This window comes from Lepeophtheirus salmonis, chromosome 1 (assembly GCF_016086655.4).
Source record: "Lepeophtheirus salmonis chromosome 1, UVic_Lsal_1.4, whole genome shotgun sequence".
NCBI lineage: Eukaryota > Metazoa > Arthropoda > Copepoda > Siphonostomatoida > Caligidae > Lepeophtheirus > Lepeophtheirus salmonis.
This window is the reverse complement of record NC_052131.2, coordinates 49386049-49402275: the sequence shown is the minus strand read 5'-3', so window position 1 is coordinate 49402275 and position 16227 is coordinate 49386049. Positions and strand designations below refer to the sequence as shown.

At 30.8% G+C, this 16227-nt stretch overlaps 4 protein-coding genes and 1 long non-coding RNA gene across 10 annotated transcripts; 3 read left to right on the top strand and 2 right to left on the bottom strand.

The window, feature by feature from the left end:
* Positions 1–5365: 5365 nt before the first annotated feature.
* Positions 5366–6440, top strand: LOC121131904 (phospholipid hydroperoxide glutathione peroxidase). The gene is made up of 4 exons (XM_040727300.2): positions 5366–5525; positions 5589–5953; positions 6019–6106; positions 6167–6440. The coding sequence occupies exons 1-4, from the start codon at positions 5457–5459 to the stop codon at positions 6197–6199; spliced, it is 555 nt and encodes a 184-aa protein (XP_040583234.1). The 5' UTR covers positions 5366–5456; the 3' UTR covers positions 6200–6440.
* A 328-nt stretch (positions 6441–6768) lies between these two features.
* On the bottom strand, positions 6769–11450 carry LOC121131902 (uncharacterized). 5 transcript variants are annotated; one of them, XR_005869190.2, is made up of 5 exons: positions 11249–11450; positions 9422–9474; positions 7739–9363; positions 7546–7685; positions 6769–7483 (listed from the first exon to the last, which is right to left on the bottom strand). It is a non-coding gene; the product is annotated as an uncharacterized lncRNA (long non-coding RNA). The 5 variants fall into 5 exon arrangements; XR_005869192.2 differs by having other exon boundaries at positions 7739–9366; positions 11242–11446; XR_005869194.2 differs by having other exon boundaries at positions 11242–11446.
* Positions 8898–9868, top strand: LOC121131901 (protein jim lovell-like). The gene is made up of 2 exons (XM_040727299.1): positions 8898–9495; positions 9553–9868. The coding sequence occupies exons 1-2, from the start codon at positions 8898–8900 to the stop codon at positions 9783–9785; spliced, it is 831 nt and encodes a 276-aa protein (XP_040583233.1). The 3' UTR covers positions 9786–9868.
* Positions 11451–11819: 369 nt separating the features above from the next.
* LOC121130782 (uncharacterized) lies at positions 11820–13137 on the bottom strand. 2 transcript variants are annotated; one of them, XM_071894065.1, is made up of 3 exons: positions 12994–13137; positions 12265–12868; positions 11820–12204 (listed from the first exon to the last, which is right to left on the bottom strand). In XM_071894065.1, exons 2-3 carry the CDS (start codon positions 12854–12856, stop codon positions 11930–11932), a joined length of 867 nt encoding a protein of 288 aa, XP_071750166.1. In that variant the 5' UTR covers positions 12857–12868; positions 12994–13137; the 3' UTR covers positions 11820–11929. The 2 variants fall into 2 exon arrangements, with proteins under 2 accessions (XP_071750166.1, XP_040582421.1); XM_040726487.2 differs by lacking the exon at positions 12994–13137 and having other exon boundaries at positions 12265–12950.
* Positions 13138–13781: 644 nt separating this feature from the next.
* On the top strand, positions 13782–15254 carry LOC121131900 (uncharacterized). The gene is made up of 2 exons (XM_040727298.2): positions 13782–14810; positions 14871–15254. The coding sequence occupies exons 1-2, from the start codon at positions 14216–14218 to the stop codon at positions 15146–15148; spliced, it is 873 nt and encodes a 290-aa protein (XP_040583232.1). The 5' UTR covers positions 13782–14215; the 3' UTR covers positions 15149–15254.
* Positions 15255–16227: the final 973 nt, after the last annotated feature.

Below are 16227 nucleotides of genomic sequence, written 5' to 3'. Positions count from 1 at the left end.
CATCATAACTCATAATGTCCTCTAAAATATAATCCTGTGGACGCCCTTGACTGCAAAAAGTATTTTTTAACTATTATTTAAAATATTAAAATATTCTCCCCTCTATTGAAAAGAGAAGAATACGTCACAACAATAACACGAAATTATAGATCGGTGTTAGGAACATACTCTTCCTTGTTTTTAGATTGTTTATTTTTCCCTTAACCGCTCTGCCCCTAGAGTCTTTAAGGAGAAAAGAAGCAGAAACATCGATAGCTAACAGCTAAATCCAATTTATATTTTGTGCTGGTGAGGTAACACCCTGTATGATAAGTTATATGATATAATTATTTTCCTTTTAAAAACTTCGTTGTTATATTTCCAATTATCTTACTAATGTTTATTACGTTTTCTTTGAACCTTCTTTAAAGTACTGTGTGTGTTACTTTTAAAAAAGTCAACTCCTGATTAGTTGCAAGTAAAAACAAACAATAGACTTTACATAATAATATTTATATAGCACTTATCTATACAGTGATTAAAATAATTTGATCTGCTGGTATTATTGTTGTGTCTGTCCTTATATATTCGATCCAGTCCAGTTGTACGACCCAGGAGCGTCCGCAGGGGTTGGATCGTAGCCCCCCAAAAAAAAAAAAAAAATAATAATAATTAAAAAATAAGGAACTTTTGCTGTTTTAAATTAATACTTGAAAAATTTTCCAAAAAAATTAATATTTTACATAGATGTATATTTTATTAGTGCACAAAATGAACCATGCATCAGATGCAACGAAAAGCCACTGTGATCAAAGAACAAAACATGATCTTCACACAATAACATAACTCAATGAATATTTTCTGAAAATCCAAATATCTTTGCTGTTGCCTCTCAGATATCATTTCAGAAATGGGTGGTATCACCATGGCAAGTACCACTCTCATATAGGTTTCTCAACATAATTTGTTTCTTTTCTTCGTTTTTATCTCGACAATCCTCAAAAAAGGATTTCTCACAAAGATAGGTTTGTGATAAATTATCTTCAGCAGTTTTTCCCAGCATGATATTCGGCATCTTCAACGCAGCTGGTTTTGCAAGTGTTTCAACAATGGTGTGTGCTTTGCCTTTCTTTGTGATGAGATAAGCTACTTCGTACGATGCCCTGGGGATTTGTTTGTCGATGGGTACAAAGCCGAGAACAGGCAGAGTAGCCTTTTTATCAAATCTGGCTCTCTTCACCTTGAATTCAGCAAATGTTGTGTTCTTGTAATTCCATCTCCATGTAGCTTTAGGAAGTGTTCCTTCAGTTTGCCGGTCCTAGACAAGAATGGATCAAATTCATTTTGCAAATCATGCATTGAGGACACCTACTCCCATCACGTTCCTTTTACACTTGAATCCATATGTACGTATTCGTCAGAATACTCTCTTTTTTTACTCAACATAGTTAGTAATAAGGTATTGAAAGATTAAAAGAAAATTATAGATGACGTACAATCACTACAGCCACAAGTTGACTAAGGAGCTCACCAAGTTCTCTGTAGCACAGATATCAAAGCTTAGTATTGTGGCACACTCGCACTCAAAGTTGATCGCCCTGTTGACAATCGCTTCAGTGGATCAAGAGGGCTTGCCAAACCCCTGATAGTGTCTCACCGAACACAGGTTAAGAACCACTCCTCTAGTTTATAATAAATTGAATATGAATGCTACAAATAATTTTGCCTACTTTTATTTTCTATTGGAAAAATCGCGCAGCATATGAGAAGAAAGATAAAATATTGGGGTTTTTTAAATAATTTTTTTTTAGTTTTAATTATTTATTCCACTTAAATACTCAATTTGTATATTTATCAATTATATTGGATGAGGCGTAGTGGAAGTAGGTGGACATGCAATTTCAAGGATTTTCAAATAATAGCCGCCTAATATTATTATTGCAGTATAATTTGACCAATAATATTAAATCATTTTTACTATAGACGTGGCTCCAATCTAAATTGTTTTTCCTTCCCCTGAGGATGGGATGTAAGCAAAGTTAAATTGTCTTAATTTGTCCAATCTTTAAATATATTTTTGTCTGTAACACAATTTATTTTAATTGTGACTAGAATTACATTGATTTCACGATGCAATATTTCAAAGATCTAGCTCAACTACTCCTAAACTTATCATACAGTCTTTTGAATAATAAATGACTCTTCAAAAAATTTAATTTCACGCTTCCCCGCCCCTTCCAGTCACAATTAGTGATGGTGTTGATCTTATCTAGGACCAATGACCATGGATTGTGATGAAAATCGGATATATTTTGGGCATGTTAAAAAACTGAGAATCAACATGGTAATACGAGCAATTAGAATAATATTTTGGAGAAGAGTGTCTTATCTGGCATAACGTTTCATTAAATTGGCTACAATCAGCTGCAACAAGGTAGGAGGGAGAGAAGAAAATAAAAAAGGATCCTCAATTTTACTTGGAGTCCAACAAGGACATACACTTAGAACTCTCGAGTACACCATCACTGCTACTCTTCGTATTTCATGAACACAAGCCCGAGTTTTTACTTTTTGCTTAGATGTTCTCTCTTCAATAACAACAGCATTGGAAAGTAACAAATCCTGTTCAGATTACTAATTAGAAAAAACCACTCCAGCTTTCTTGAACATGTTTGATTCATAGTTTTATCAATCGTGTGTATTTTTTGAGCAGGCCCGTTTTTTTTTGGAATTGGTAGTACGAAGAAATTTTTTTAGCAGTGGTCATTATTATTTCTCTTTTGAGTAGGGAACTTAATTTTCAATAATTATATTCAAAACCTGATTGAACATTCGTGTGAGCTCATAAAAGACGTAGAGTAACCTTGACGATTTGTTGCGGAGTTATAATGGTGAGTCCCCGTTGAGCTCAGAGTAGAATTGAGGATAGACATCGGAGTAATTCTTTCCAATGTCCTTGTGTATTTCCTTATCATCCCCCCCTCTCTTGGCACAGCTGATTGTAGCCGCTCTCTTCCAAAAGATTCTCGAAATAGTCAGGGTTACTATATTGATTTTCGACTTCTTTTTTTTTACTTGAACAAAAATCACACAGTTTTTATCGATATTTATATACTTTTATTCAAGATCCAGTCACACTTGTTGGTCCTTTAATTAAAAAGGTAAAATTGATCCCTTGTGACGTGATTGAGAACGCCTTTCCCTTTATAATTATTCAGCATTCCAAAATTTAATATAATTAAGTAATATTGTAATGCAAGAAAAAATGAAAACAACTATATTTTTTGCAAGAAATGTGAAATGTTCTTAATAAATATATTTTAGTACCTATATTTTTAAGAAAAATTCCAGGACCGACAGTCTTAAGGATCGATCCCAGGGAACAATAGTCCTTAGTATCAATAGGATCACTCTAAGAATAGACTGGATTGAAGAAAATGGAACAGACAAGACACTAGACTCAAACGGTTTAACACTTTGATATTTTGATAAGATTTCGTTTATTACCTCTGAGTTGAGGTCAATAGTTGTTGTTATTTTAATTTAACGGAATACTGAATCGTATATCATTATTAGATACCACAATGATTAATTGGATTTCCTTTAAACGTCTTTAGACTTCAAAGGAACAAGAATACTCTTTTGAAATTATAGAAATCTTAAAATATCTTATTAATCCTTAATTTTATCGAGAAACCGAGATCCAACTTAGGTTTTAAGTTAACCAAAGGACCATTTGAGGATTTGAGCCTCTCTCAAGAATCAAGGATTGTTTAAATAAGTGGATTTTATAATCCACACTATAATAAAACACAAAATAATGATGCCACACATGCATTTGGTTTCAGTTCTAATTATATTTCGAATGAATAACATGAAAAACCTCCAAATTTTTGGATGGAAAACACAGGCGAATTTAATCAGGGTTGCAATAGGTCAGTTATATAAAAGACTCAGATTCCAAAACCCCTTGTATAGACCATTTGACAATCAACAATAGTGGTGTATAAAATATGTCCATGAAAGCGGGAGCGACTTTTTGCAGTTGCAAACTGAACCTCTAAACCTGTTATCATTATTATTTAATTATTAAGAAAGGAACATTGTAGTATAAAGTAATAACTACTCAAGAAAGAGGGAGAGGTAACGATGAAGGATTGCTCGGGAGCTATAATAAGTCAAGGGCCTACGCAGGATTATATTTTGGGGAGAAAAAATTAAAAAATCTATGGTCATTCACAAAAAAGTTATTTTTTTAGCGCCACTGGAAGAGAAGCATCCCCATAGCATTATGCTATCACCACCATGTTTCGTGGTGGGGTCAGAGTTCTTTAGGTTGTATGCTTCTCCTTTCTTCTTCCAGACATACTGTACATCCATATTGTCAAATAACTCTAACTTCGTCTCATCAGAACACAAGACAGTTGCTCAAAAGCTGTAATCTTGCTTCAGATAACCTCTAGCAAAGGCCAGACGAGAGTCTACATATTTTTCCAACGCAGCGGTGACTTACGTCTATGGACACCTCCTCTGTGCAAGACTAGCTCGATTATGGACTGTGACACCTTCGTCCCTGCCTGGTCAAGCGTTTCCATTAGTCTTAATTGTTGTCCGGGGATTCTTGTTGACCTCACGGCATAATTTTCTAGCAAGCTCGGGGGAGAACTTACGCTTCCTGCTATTTCATAATTCATATCAAGTTAGAGGTGAGCACCGACAGCTGACACAAAAATACATAGGGTATTTTTGTGTTAACGAGGTAACGCTGTGAGAGAGGTAAGGAGAATATTCTCTGATAAAGATTGGGAAAGCTATTGATAGTTAAAAGGTGGTGAGGGGAGATCTTCCTTTCGATAATTATATGATTAAGTGGTAGCTGGTGGGCTGAAAGGGTTATAGAAATACAAGGTTAGACCATCATGTAATCGTGCTTGCTAGAATTTTCAATCTGATGTATAGTACCAACTGCTAGGCAAGACAGGCAGATTTTGACAAAACACGCAGCCACTCATATTCTATGACATCAACATTAAAAAGCGTGGTAAAAGTAAAACAGCAGTCGTACACAAAATATCGTATAACCTTGTACTTCTATCAACTTTGATGGGCTGTAGAGGCTGTAGCCTCCCAGAAATAAATAAAAATTGCGTCAACCTTTTTTTTTTTTTAATTTATTTATGCTTTTTATAAAATATTAATAAAAAAAATTGAATTATGTTTTCTAAAATAGGTCATTCCGTCAAATACAGCCTTTTCCAGAAAAAAATTATCTAACATTTTTTTTAAAAAAAAGCCTCCCCTCTCCCCAAATAAAAAATAAAATCCTTCGAATGCCCCTGCAATTAAAAAAAAAATGAGATAACTTTGACTACATCAAAAATCTAGATAAGATAACCTTACTAACAAAAATAATTATATATATTGAGTCGTAAAAAAAATCAAATCGTCAGTTGAGTAAAGCAACTCATCCATTTATAATGAAATTGTTAATTTCATTTCTACTTGCTACGGCAAGTTTGGGATCAATTACTTCGACAAAGTTTACTGTAAGTCTCTCAAATATATTCATATTTTAGTTCAGAGTATCTCTAATTATTTTTTCTTCATAGAAAACCGATAATATCTATGGCTTCACAGCATTAGACATCGACGGGAACGAAGTTTCCATGGAAAAGTACAGGGGTCATGTCTGCATCATTCTCAATGTTGCCTCCGAATGAGGCAAGGCTAAAGTAAATTACACTCAGTTGGTAGAGTTATTCAAAAAATACTCTGAAACTGAGGGTTTACGCATTTTAGCCTTTCCTTGCAATCAATTCGGTAATCAAGAACCCGGAACGAATGCAGAAATCAAGGAATATGCTGCTAAATACGGTGTCCAGTTTGACATGTTTTCAAAAATTAATGTGAATGGGCCAGACGCACATCCATTGTTTAAGTATTTGAAGGATAAACAAGGCGGTGCATTGGGAGAGTAAGGCCTTGGCACAGTTTGCAATTTATATAATGTATTATATTTTTCTGACTTATTTCTTATAGTTTCATCAAGTGGAGTTTCACCAAGTTTGTAATCGATAAAGACGGTGTTCCCGTTGCCCGATTTTCTACTGCTCAAGACCCCATACCGGTAAAAAAGTTATAAATGCATTCATCCGATCAGAATCTAAATTTTCGTTGTTTCTTACAGATTGTTGAAAAAGAAATCAAGAAGTACTTTTAAATTGGATAATGTCTGACGATTATGAAAGAAAAATGGACGAGTTTGATCTTATGATGAATGTCACCTCAACTTTGTTTCAAAGTGGTGCCAATCTGATGTTTATTCACTTATGATTTTTCATTCTGTATCGACTCAGTGTTGTGTTTTTAATAAGTATTCCTAGGGTTCTTCACAAGTGAAGATTTAGTTCATTGTATAAAATACAGTTTTCTTTGAATTAAATCAAATGATAAATTACAAATGATTTTATTTATCATTATAAATACAAGATATGCTATGACTATAGTTGATAATATTGTAGAGAAAAACGCGTGCAAGGAGGAGGGGGAAAAAAGACATATGGTAACATTGTTTAAAATACTGATGTGATTATCATCTGCCTGCTTTATTATGATTTTTGAGGGTATAACGAATGTATTTATTAGCAAAATGTTTAATGAAGATATACTACGTATAATTGACTTCGACGTTTTTTATCTGTTACAGTAGATTTGAAAAAGTCACACTCCATGAAATTGTAATTTATTATGAACCTTATTCTCAGAATAATAGCTAATGAAACGACAAAGTAGAGTATTTGAAATATATTTGAAGCTCAAAGTTTAAAAAAGAAGGCTTTAATTAAATATAATCTACATACTAAAAAATAAACCATTAAACATTTAAGTTAAATATACAAAATTAAACAATTAAAATCATATAACTATTAATAATAATAAATTATAAATACAGAATATTGAAATAATAGATTGATCCAGATAATTTTTTCTTGTTTTAGCATCGGAATTCAGTTAAATATGTCATAACTTTAGGTTGCAATACACAAGCGAGACGTGGAGTTTAATCAAAAAGATAATCACCCCTCTTCTTCATGTGAAAGTTTCTATATACAATTGTGCACAGGATATATATATCTCTACCGATGAGATCTAACTAATTATTAATAATAAAGTAAATGTCAAAATCATAAAATTAGACAATAAATATATTAATAAAAAAATGTTAGAAATACATTCATCGTAAAGATTTAGAGCAAACGTTAATTATGTAGTAATGTCCGGCGATATAACTCCCTATTAAGAGCATCAAAAAAAGATTTCCCCCCGTTATTTAGGTATGCTTATATAACAACATACTATTATCATGAAGGATATACACAATTGTTAATTATAATGCAACACCCAATGTAACTACCCTCGTTGTTGTGCCCATTTAAACAGTTGTTTTTGCCTTTTATGAGTTTTCTGAACACCATTTCTTGGAGCCCATCAACCATAGCTAAGCCTTAAGTGATAAAAAAGTAATATTTATTGACTATGTAATATTGGAAAACCTAATTATCATACCCAAGTCTTAAAGCGAAGTAAGTAGTCTCAGACAAACTAGTTGCAAACCATCCAAAGCTACTACCCCCGTTGTTGTGACCATTTAAGCAGTTGTTTTTGTCCTTTACTGAGTTGTGTATCATAATTCTTGATATGTTTAGCTAAAATAGAATCATATTTTAGGGTTAGATTTAAAAAAAAATTGAATACTTACTGTTAGATAGTACAACATTCAGAGTTCCATTTCGAAATTAGTAAATACTTTTTACTGATAACTTGATCGTCATTTGGTGTTGATGACTCAAAACATTTTTATATGTATTTCTATAAATGACATCAGTACCAAGATCCTCCATTAATTTAATGATGATTCCTCGGGAAGGGATAGGTTTACCCGTGTATTTCTCCATAAATTTTTTGAACGTAGATAATTAGCAATGGATAAGGGTATATTACATGTAAAAAGCATCGTTGTGAGATCAGAGTTAAAGTCTGACTTGATGTATTCATCATTAACTTGATTTTTTAGATGAATATCCATGCTCTTGATATGAGGATAATAATTTCTATTCTTACCAAAGTTATCTATTTTTCTATTCTTACCAAAATTATCACCCTTAATTATACCCTATAAATTATAGGTTATAACAACTACGACTAAAAAATAAGTAAATTGTTCCGATAAAAACCTCATTATAAAAAATGATATCGTCACGCCAAAAGAAAACAATAATCTACTTTGCTCGAAAATATATTTTAATTAGAAGTTGAAGACCAACAAATAATTATAATCTTTATCAATCAGAAGTGCCATTGTAACTCTGGTATATTATTGTCTAACAATATTACTGCCTATGTAAAAATCTTAATATGAAAGTTAAAAGTAGATTGAGATAAATAATATTTTATCATTTAAAATAAAACATTAATAAATTTGACTCAACGTTAAAAAGGCAAGGAGAAACTAACAATTGATTTTTAGCATTATAATGAATAAATATGGATGAAAAAATAAATAAAATCCGTTTTTGGATAATGCCAAAAGACGAACATGGATTTTGATAGAACCTTTTTTAATGGGGACAATATTCCATAGCTTAAATGTTATTTTTATAACACAAAGTTTCTCAAACTCTTTTCGACACGATATCGGTTCTGAGTAAGAAACATTCGGAGGAATAGCAAATTCTGATAATGATCAAAATATCTGCTTATCTGGTAATTGCGTAATTGTTCGTTAATATTTTTAATATTTCAAGTACTCTACAATTGTATGAAGTTTTATTAGAGTGGCAAATCTAAAATGACAATTAAATATGAATAAATATTAAATACTTAATCTTATTAGGATAATAACATAGTTAAAATCGGAGATGGGATCCATAGAGCATCTTTCTCTTAAATGGAATTCGTTCGACTCCAATTCTAGAGAAAGTCTTTCTGATCTTTATGAAAATGAAGAACTTTTTGATGTGACACTCATAACTGGGTCAAGGCAAATCAAAGCTCATAAGGTTGTTCTCAGTGCATGTTCTCCTGTGTTCCGTTCCATCATTAAATCTGCACCACCTCAGACGCATCCCTGGATTTATCTTAAAGGAATTAACGTCGATCATTTGGAGTTGCTCATTTCCTTCTTGTATCATGGAGAGGTAAAAGTTATTCAAGAGGAACTCGATGATTTCATTGCTATAGCCAAAGAGTTTGAGATCAAATGTCTTAATACTGAAAAAATGCCCACATCTTTAAATGATTCTCCTACTCCATCTCCTCCTCGTGATTTGCCTGATCTTTCCATTGTAGATAATGTGTACGACGATTTATTATCTATATCTCCTCCTGCTGCGCAAATCGAAAAATACTACACTCCGTATGAAATAAATGATTCAAATATTACCCTAAATATTCGTCCAGATGAATTTGAACACTTGGAAACTAATAACGAAGACTCTAAATTGGATAAGAACAAGAGTAACGTTAATTAATTACATATTTCATTGTAAATATTATCTGCTTTTACAATTTTAGAACCTATTTGCGCCTTAGATTTGGAGATAAGTCTATACTATTCTAAGCAGAAAACGGGAAAGAAATTTCAATGTAACAAATACAGCTATTCGACTCATTATGTCAATTCAATTCGTAATCATGTTGAATCAAATCATATAAGTTCAAAAGGTGTTGTTTGTTCCTTCTATAGTACAAAATTATACACAATAATGTCTATGTATAATCACTCTTACATATTTAATAAACATTAAGGTTTTATGTCTCATTCAAAGCATTTAGAAAGGCTCACTAAAGCATAAGTGTAATTATATGTTAATAAAAACATTATTTAATACTTCAGTCGATATTTTCTTTTCTTATTATTTTGTTTTATTAGAATAAAAGGTACTTTTCATAGTTTCATTGTTGTATAGTAACTCGTTATTGAATTATTTAATTGATTGGGAAAAATAAGATACTAAGGAAATGAGTTTTTTTCATCAGTTATTAATATTTTTTGGTTTTTATAAATGTCTAGTAAATACATTGTATGAACATTGCTTTAATTTTATACACTTAAACAATTTCTCAAAATTGATTGTCAAATTTTGATATTTCATTATCTGTTGCTTAAATGAATAGAATATATTTTAAACAATAGGTAGAATTATGATAATATACGAAAACAAATTAGTAGATTAATTATCGGGATATATAAAAAATATATAAAAATACGGGAAATTGGGGACGTTTGGTCTCATTATACTGATAAGTTATAAAATGACAAACCTATTGGTTATCACTGATAAGCAATAGGTTTGTCATTTTGTTTGTGCTAGAAAATCGTTTCATCTGTATGGTAAAGTACTTTATTTCAATTTAATGAATTCATGACCCTAAAATACGGCTTTAATTAGAAAAAGCGAACGTTAAAGAAGAAAATTTAATCGAATCGGTAAAAATGTATATTTCACGACATGGTGACAAATTCAGTAAATTTATTGGAAAAGTGTTTCACCCCATCCCCAATGAATTTTTTCCAAGAATTAAACCTCGTCCATGGAGCCTTGCATGAAAAAGAAAGTACTTAACTTAAGTAATTTAATATTACAAATATATTTTATATCTAATCAGTCCTGTACAGCCTACACATTCGCTGGGCCTATAGGAAGAAGGCAAGGCCATACTGTAATACTAATGTGTTGTACCTGGAGACACTGAAAGGGTGTTGAGGAGCAGTAGAACTTCTAAGATGCATTGCTCGTAACATGAATTGGATTAGAGGTTTTCCAAATCTCAGATGAAATAATAATACCCACGTCATTAAACTAAATTAATAATTAGGCTTGTGTGGTTCAAAAGAGATTCAATGTCTGGTTGCTATTTTTTGTTATAGGAGCTATAATGGGGGGGATTGGTTCGGGAATCAAATCATAAAAGGGTACTCGCTTGGGGGTAAAATGATAGGGAGTAGTAAGCGTAAGAGCCCCTAGAATCCCTTGAGCATTTTCCTAAAACTTCAATACAAAAAAGTTAAAAAAATTGTATTTGCATTAAGAATTTTAATAAGATGTACAATCTGACGTAATGAAATTAGAACAAAGTCATTTAAAATAATTAATTAATAAAAATAATTATGTATCCTAATATTTTAAGTCATTTACCGGGATTGTTAATAAATTATTACTTATTAGGGATTTATCTTATTCACATATAAAAAAAACTAACGCGTTACCACACCACACGGATCGTCAGTCTCGCTTCCAAGTCCTCACCTCTGAAAATGACTATTGCTAACTTTAAAACATGAAATTGTCACTCACGTCATGTGATTAACACAATAACCACTAAAATTAAGGATATCATCTTTAACATATGATCAACGTGCTAATGAATGCCTCTGTAGATCGAAATATAATGATTGCATAAACTAATTTGTTATTAAAATGATTGATATTTTAATTAAATAGTAACGTGATGTGACATAAAACTTACAACATGGACACAAGAGATATATAAATGTATTTATGAAGACATCACAGTATTTAATTCTACCTATTGACATAAGATATTATATTCATTTCAGCAATGGATAATTTAACAATAAATATGGGGATTTTCTTAAATTATGAACAATGTTTATACGATGCATTTAATAGAACCTAAAACATCATAATAAGTTATGAAGAAGGCTAATTTCTTCAAACTATCTCTTCCCATGACAAATAAAAACTCATGTCCTCAATATCTTATTTTTCCGAATCAATCAAATAATTCGATCCAGGATTAATATGATATACACAAAATTGAAATTATGAAAAGTACCTTTTATTCTAAAAAAATAAGAAAATAAAAATACAATATAAACTGAAGTATTACAAAATGTTTTCTATTTACATATAATTACAGTAATGTTTTAGCGAGTCTTTCTAGATGCTTTGAATGAGACATTCGAACCATTATCATTATGAACTCTGTAACAGTGATTATGCAAAGATAATCTTGTCTTAAATTTTTTACTACAAAGGGTACAAACGACACCCTTTGAACTTATATGATTTGATTCAACATGATTACGAATTGCATTGCCATAAGGAGTCAAGTAGCTGCATTTTTTACATTGAAATTTCTTTCCTGTTCTCTGCTTAGTGTAGTATCGACTTATCTCCAAATCTAAGGCACGAATGTGTTCTAAAATGGAAAAAGCAAATATTATATATGAAGTGAAATAATATAATTAATTAACTTTACTCTTGTTCTTATCCAGTTTAATATCTTTGTTATTAGTTTCCATGGTTTCAAATTTATCTGGACTAATATTTTGAGCAATATACGAATCATTCATTTCATACGGAGTATAATATTTTTCAATTTGTGCAGTTGGAGGAGATATAGATAATAAATCGTCAGAAACATTGTCTACACTGGAAAGATCAGGCAAATCACGAGATGGAGTAGGAGAATCACTTAACGATGTGGGCATTTTTTCAGTATTAAGACATTTGATCTCAAACTCTTTGGCAATAGCAATGAAATCATCGAGTTCCTCTTGAATAACTTTTACCTCTCCATGATACAAGAAGGAAATGAGCAACTCCAAATGATCGACGTTAATTCCTTTAAGATAAATCCAGGGATGCGTCTGAGGTGGTGCAGATTTAATGATGGAACGGAACACGGGAGAACATGCACAGAGAACAAACTTATGAGCTTTGATTTGCCTCGATCCAGTTATGAGTGTCACATCAAAAAGTTCTTCATTTTCATAAAGATCAGAAAGACTTTCTTTAAAATTGGAGTCGAACGAATTCCATTTAAGAGAAAGATGCTCTGTAGATCTCATATCCGCTTTTAACTAATTTATCGTAATAAAATTAATTATTAATATTTTATTGCCATTATAGATTTGGCACTCAAATAAAATCTCATACAATGGTAGAGTACTTGAAATATAAAAAATATTAACGAACAATTACGTACTTACTAGCTCAGCCAGCTAAGTAAAAATACTCCAAAGCAGTGGTTCTCAATGTAAGTAAACTCTTTTGAATTTTTAAAATTCTTCTAAAATGTTTTCTGAATAATTTTATACCTATTATAATCGTTATCAGAGTTTGCTGTTCTACGGAATCTTTTTTTCAAAAAATTTATAATGTAACAAAAATTTCAAAAATTCACACTTATTTAGAAAAAATTAAATATTTTTTGGAAAAATATTCTAAAAATCTACAGTTGTTTACAAAAAGCTCAATTTAAAAAATTAGATTTCAAACATTAAATTTTTTGCGAAAAAAAATTCCAATATATATTCACAGCTATTTACAAAAAGATCAATTGTAAAAAAATAATTCAAAAATCTACAGCTGTTTACAAAAAATTAAACTTCATATTTTAAAGTTTTGTCTAAGAAAATTAAAAAATTCATAGCTATCCACAAAAAGTTCAATTAAAAAAAAAGAAATTAAAAATTATATTCCAAACATTAAATTTTTTTCAAAAATTGACAGCTATTCACGAGAAATACAGGCACAACTATTAACAAAAATTCAGTTTTTTAGGAAAAAAATTTCATACATCCACAGTTATTCACAAAAATTATATGTTTTTCGGGAAAAGATTTCTAAAATCTACAGCTGGTTATAAAAAGTTCAATTAAAAAAATGCAAATATTAAATTATTTGCAAAAAAAAAAATCAAAAATCTAAAGTTATTCATAATAAATTAAAATTTTTCAAAAATCCACAGCTATTTAAAAAAAATTATAAAAATTTGGAACAAACGAAAAAAAACTTTCAAAAATTAAATTTTCTAGTAAAAAGAAAAAAAAATTAACAACCACCTTATTCCATAGCTTAAATGTCCTTGTTGTAGGACATAGTTTCTCTAATCGGTTTTGAGTAAGAAACATTCAGTAGAACTACAAATTTTGATAATGATCAAAAGAGGTATAAACATTGCTCAGATATGTTTTTGGGCGAGTCCATAAGTTGAAAAGGGTCTACTTACGTTGAGAACCACTACTTTAGAGTATGTTTACTTACTTGGATTAGCTGGTAAGTACGTTATTGTTCGTTAATATTGTTAATATTTCATGTACTCAATGATTGTATGAGATATTATTAGAGTGAGAAATCAATAAACCACAATTAAATATTAATACCTACAAATTACTAATATTATTATAATAAAGTTAAAATCCAAAATGGGGTCTATTGAGCATTTTTCTCTTCAATGGAATTCCTTCGACTCCAATATTAAAGGTCTTTCGGATCTCTATGAAAATGAAGAACTTTTTGATGTGACACTCATATCTGGCTCTAGGCAAATCAAAGCTCATAAGGTTGTTCTCAGTGCATGTTCTCCCGTGTTCCGTTCCATCATTAAATCTGCACCACCTCAGGCGCATCCCTGGATTTATCTAAGAGGAATTAACTTCCATCATATGGAGTTACTCATTTCCTTCATGTATTATGGAGAGGTAAAAGTTATTCAAGAGGAACTCGATGATTTCATTTCTATAGCCGAAGAGTTTGAAATCAAATGTCTTAATACTGAAAAAATGCCCACATCTTTAAGTGATTCTCCTACTCCATCTCCACCTCGTGATTTGCCTGATCTTTCCAGTGTAGACAATGTTTCTGACGATTTATTATCTATATCTCCTCCAACAGCACAAATTGAAAAATATTATACTCCGTATGAAATGAATGATTCGTATATTGCTCAAAATATTAGTCCAGATAAATTTGAAACCATGGAAACTAATAACAAAGATATTAAACTGGATAAGAACAAGAGTAAAGTTAATTAATTATATTATTTCACTTCATATATAATATTTGCTTTTTCCATTTTAGAACACATTCGCGCCTTAGATTTGGAGATAAGTCGATACTACACTAAGCAGAGAACGGGAAAGAAATTTCAATGTAAAAAATGCAGCTACTTGACTCCTTACGGCAATGCAATTCGTAATCATGTTGAATCAAATCATATAAGTTCAAAGGGTGTCGTTTGTTCCCTTTGTAGTAAAAAATTTAAGACAAGATTATCTTTGCATAATCACTGTTACAGAGTTCATAATGATAAGGGTTCAAATGTCTCATTCAAACCATATAGAAAGACTAAACTATAATTTTAACATTATGTAATACTTTTGATGATATTATTTTTTCTAATTTTTTGCACGATTAGAATAAAGGGTACTTTTCATAGTTTCATTGTTGCGTATCTCATAATAACTCAGTATTGAATTATTTAATTGATTGGGGATAATAAGACATTGAGGAAATGAGCTTTTTTTGGGGGTGGGGGAAGGGATAATTATGAGAGTTATTAATAAGTGTTAGGCTCTTATAAATGTCTTGTACATCGTATGAATATTGTTTGTAATTTTAGAAAAACAATTTCCCATTACTTTTTGTCAACATAATAACCGTTGCTGAAATGAATATAATATCTTAAAGACAATAGGTAGGGTTATGATAATGTACACAAACAAATAAATTGATATTCACTAAAAATCCTATGTCTTCAAAAATAGATTAATGTATCTTTTTGTGTCTACATCGCAATTTGTACGTCTCATTACGTTAATATTAAATTAAAATATTAGTCATTTTAATAAACAACTATTAGTTGATGCGATCATTTTATTTTGATCCGTAAAGACATTCGTTACGATGTTGTTCTTTATGATCGTAGTTACTTAATGACCGGCTCACCTCAAATGATGGATTTCTTGCCTTTTTATTATTAATTTTTTTGTCAGGATGAAATTAGTACAAAAAATAAAGTCTGAAGAGCCTTTTGGGAGCCGAAAGTGATACATTTTCAATGATGTATTATGATTTATGTATAAAGTTTTTATATTAGGAAAATGAGTCACAACTCAGGAGCGTGTGTACTTAAAGAACAGTAACTAGTTCTAATGTTCCTAGAATAAGGCTAGGTAACAAAAACGACTGATGACGTCATTGGGATCACTCTTGACATGGATTACTTAACTTCTGGAAGGACATAAGCCTCGCAATCTCATTATTAGAACTTTTAAAAATAATTATTCTATTAAATAACAATTGTAAAAGAGAAGAATTAATTCTTGTTAAAAGTGATGAATCATAAAGCAGAGATAGGGACTTATCTGATCGTCCATTGAAAAACCTCATTTGGGATTTAAGTCAACAATTATGAAATTGTTAATCGTCTGGTGAA

Bases quoted from the DNA above. Each gene is read 5' to 3' on its own strand.
- LOC121131901 (XM_040727299.1), top strand. From the start codon at position 8,898: ATGGGATCCATAGAGCATCTTTCTCTTAAATGGAATTCGTTCGACTCC. The intron at 9,496-9,552 runs GTAACGTTAATT...TTACAATTTTAG, and splicing joins TAAATTGGATAAGAACAAGA to AACCTATTTGCGCCTTAGAT.
- LOC121130782 (XM_071894065.1), bottom strand. From the start codon at position 12,856: ATGAGATCTACAGAGCATCTTTCTCTTAAATGGAATTCGTTCGACTCC. The intron at 12,205-12,264 runs GTAAAGTTAATT...TTTCCATTTTAG, and splicing joins TAAACTGGATAAGAACAAGA to AACACATTCGTGCCTTAGAT.
- LOC121131900 (XM_040727298.2), top strand. From the start codon at position 14,216: ATGGGGTCTATTGAGCATTTTTCTCTTCAATGGAATTCCTTCGACTCC. The intron at 14,811-14,870 runs GTAAAGTTAATT...TTTCCATTTTAG, and splicing joins TAAACTGGATAAGAACAAGA to AACACATTCGCGCCTTAGAT.